At 40.3% G+C, this 2857-nt stretch overlaps 1 protein-coding gene across 1 annotated transcript in view; it reads right to left on the bottom strand.

Annotated features, from left to right (window-relative positions):
• LOC109846023 (plastidial pyruvate kinase 4, chloroplastic-like) overlaps positions 1-2857 on the bottom strand; it is a 6955-nt gene that overhangs the window by 1845 nt on the left and 2253 nt on the right. Inside the window, 4 exon segments of the mRNA XM_020415245.1 lie at positions 5-129; positions 359-393; positions 395-2027; positions 2106-2620. Of these exon segments, the coding sequence (XP_020270834.1) occupies positions 5-129; positions 359-393; positions 395-2027; positions 2106-2620 (2308 nt within the window).

Genomic DNA, 2857 nt, shown 5'->3' on the forward strand with positions numbered 1-2857 from the left:
CTGGAGGGAAGAAGTGGCTTTACTAAATTCTTCACGTTCTCCTTTGTGGAACAATTGCTTATGATAGAATCCAAGCTTGAAACTGCTTCTACAATGTATTTACCCTTGTTCAGCATAATGCAATTTGACCTGCACAGTAGACTTGCGGTTAAATAATGAAAATTTCATATTAAGTTATGGTTTTCTCCAGTCGTGAAGTGAATTCATGGGCTAAGTGTTCGTCAAATCTGCTGTTTTGTATAGTGCTCTGAAAATTGAAGCTAATATCCTTAACCAATTTACGAAAGCAAAACAGGTGTACGTAACCTAAAAAAAACTCTTAATATAGTGCGTGTAACGTACAAAATATTGCATTTACCTCATTCCAGTAGCGACATCAGTGATCTCGGCTCTATCCAGCAGGAATGCCAGATTACGAGAGATCCATGCACTGGTGCCCAACGAGAGATTCCATGACTTGGGTTGCCCAGATTACAGGTATATGTGCAGCAGCACAAATCGATAAGATCTCTTCTTGTATACTAGCCATCTGATCCCATCCGCACTCCACTGCAAGATCTCCCCTAGCGATCATTACACCCAAAGGATTAGGGAACCGCATCGCTTGGAGAAGTAGAAGTGGCAGCTTCTCAAATGCATCACGGGTTTCTATTTTCAATACAACTCCCAGATTGTGTAGCTTCTTTCTGGCAAGCTCTTGCATAACAATATCGATATCAGATGTATTTCTAATGAATGAAATTCCAACCATATCAGCATTACTAGCAACAAACTCAAGATCCTGAAGATCTTTAGATGTGAGACCTTCGAACTGCATTGAGCTCTCAGGTATGTTTATTGATTTACCAGAACCTAGTTTGGAGCCATTAGGTCTTGCATGAGTGATTGACACAACAATCTCACTACTGTTAACCCCTCGAATAACTCCCCAGATTTTCCCATCGTCAAATGCAATTGGCTCGCCAGGTTTAACAGAATCAAAAAGGCGCCCAGAGTCGCATGTGATTTTAAGAGCAAGAGATGAACTGCTGCCTATATTACTGATGGATGAACAGGAATCTCTGTAAATAGTTAGTAAATCTCCTACTCTCAGTCTAATAAACTGCTCTGTAGAAGGAACATTCACAATGCGTCCAACTGAATCCTTACCCTTCTTTCTCTCAATCCGCAATCTGGTGCCAGATGCAATATAAGCAGTCCTTGAAACCTCAACCGTATAGCCATAACCAGCAAAAACAGAATGCTTTTTGCAAACCTTTAAAGATCTATTTTTCCCTCTAGCATCGACAAATCTTATAATGCTACCCACCTCAAGTTTGTGAAGAAATCGCTCACTTTCTACATACAGGACGGCTTCTGGTGATATGTGGGAAGGAGGATCACATCCTGAGTAAGATAACCAGACCTGAGCGGGAACAATCACATTTCCACTCACATCCTTTTTTGGGGATATTTTCATCACACTCGGCCCCTTATTCAAAAACCCTGTCCTCAGCTTTGGCCCAGCCAAATCCATCAGAATTCGACATGGCTTTTCCAGCATCTGGGAGCTGTGCTTTGCTTGCCTGATGATTTCACTCCAAACACTAGAGTCATCATGTGCAGAATTAATCCGTATTATATCAGCTCCGGCCTTTAGAAGATCAGGAAGAAGCTGTTGCTTGGCGATTGCCTCTTTCCCAACTGTTACCATTATATGTACTTCTTTCTTATTGCAAACTGTTCCAAGTAGTTCAGTTGCATGCATTGATGCCCTTTTCCTCATCAGACCTGTTTCCATTACCTTCTGATTTTCCTCACAAGTGACTCCGAAAGAAGCATCCAATACATTTAATTCTGCACTACAATATTTAGGCGCTTGTTTTACCAGCAGACTAATGCAAGAATTGATACTGGCGAGAACATGTGAATTAACACCGTCTAGATTCATAAGGCCGATGGAGGAAAGCCCATCAGTCAGTTGTTGGACATCGAGGGAACGTAGTGCCAAATAATGGATCAAATTTGTCGAACTAACCAAATATTTTCTGCCAAAAAGAAAATAATAGGTACATAATTTCAAATGGGAAGCAAATAATGTAAAGTATTACTTGCTAGCAATTTACCTGTCACACATCTTGAGACGTGGAGCATTCCATTGCCCTGCAGCCAACACATGCAAAAGTACAGCCTTTAACTTGTCAAGGTATAGTTCATAATCGAATGGATATTGACAAAGATCCTCCTTAGCAATAGACTGACACTTTGAGTCTTCATCTAATTGAGAGTTAAGTGTGCTTGGGCTACTAGATGATTTCTGAGAACTAGGATTGCTTTCGAATTCATGAGTGGCAGCATGGAGTGTTTCCTTACAAGGTTTCCAATCGTTGCTCTTGGGATCATCATTTTCCTGTAACTTTGCAAAAAGTTTGAGATAGTTGTGTAGGCTCTTCTTTGATCTTAACTGAAGCTGGAGAGGGTGATACCCTAAATTCAGAGATGATGAAAAATGCCCATGAAGGAAGCTTGAGAGCTGGTGCTCTGATTTAGATCTCAAATCTTGAAGATTGCAAGTATGATTGCCCTGAGAAGACCATGCTATATTAGACAAGAGAACAATATGAAATGACAGAAAAAGGGACTAAATTAGTTCACATCAATGTCTTCTATAAGTCTTGTTAGCAACTACTGCTTCATATCTCCACAGAAAAATTGTGTAAAGTGAAATAAAGCATTTTTCAGAGAGACCAGATACTTGAATCCAAACTGGTTTTCTCAATTACAATAACATGTCTGAACTGCAAAGAGGAAAGAGAAATGAAAGCATGTGGTATCTGATTTGATTTTTTTTTTTGGGTGGGGGTGGGGGGTAGGGGGG

This window comes from Asparagus officinalis, chromosome 6 (assembly GCF_001876935.1).
Source record: "Asparagus officinalis chromosome 6, Aspof.V1, whole genome shotgun sequence".
NCBI lineage: Eukaryota > Viridiplantae > Streptophyta > Magnoliopsida > Asparagales > Asparagaceae > Asparagus > Asparagus officinalis.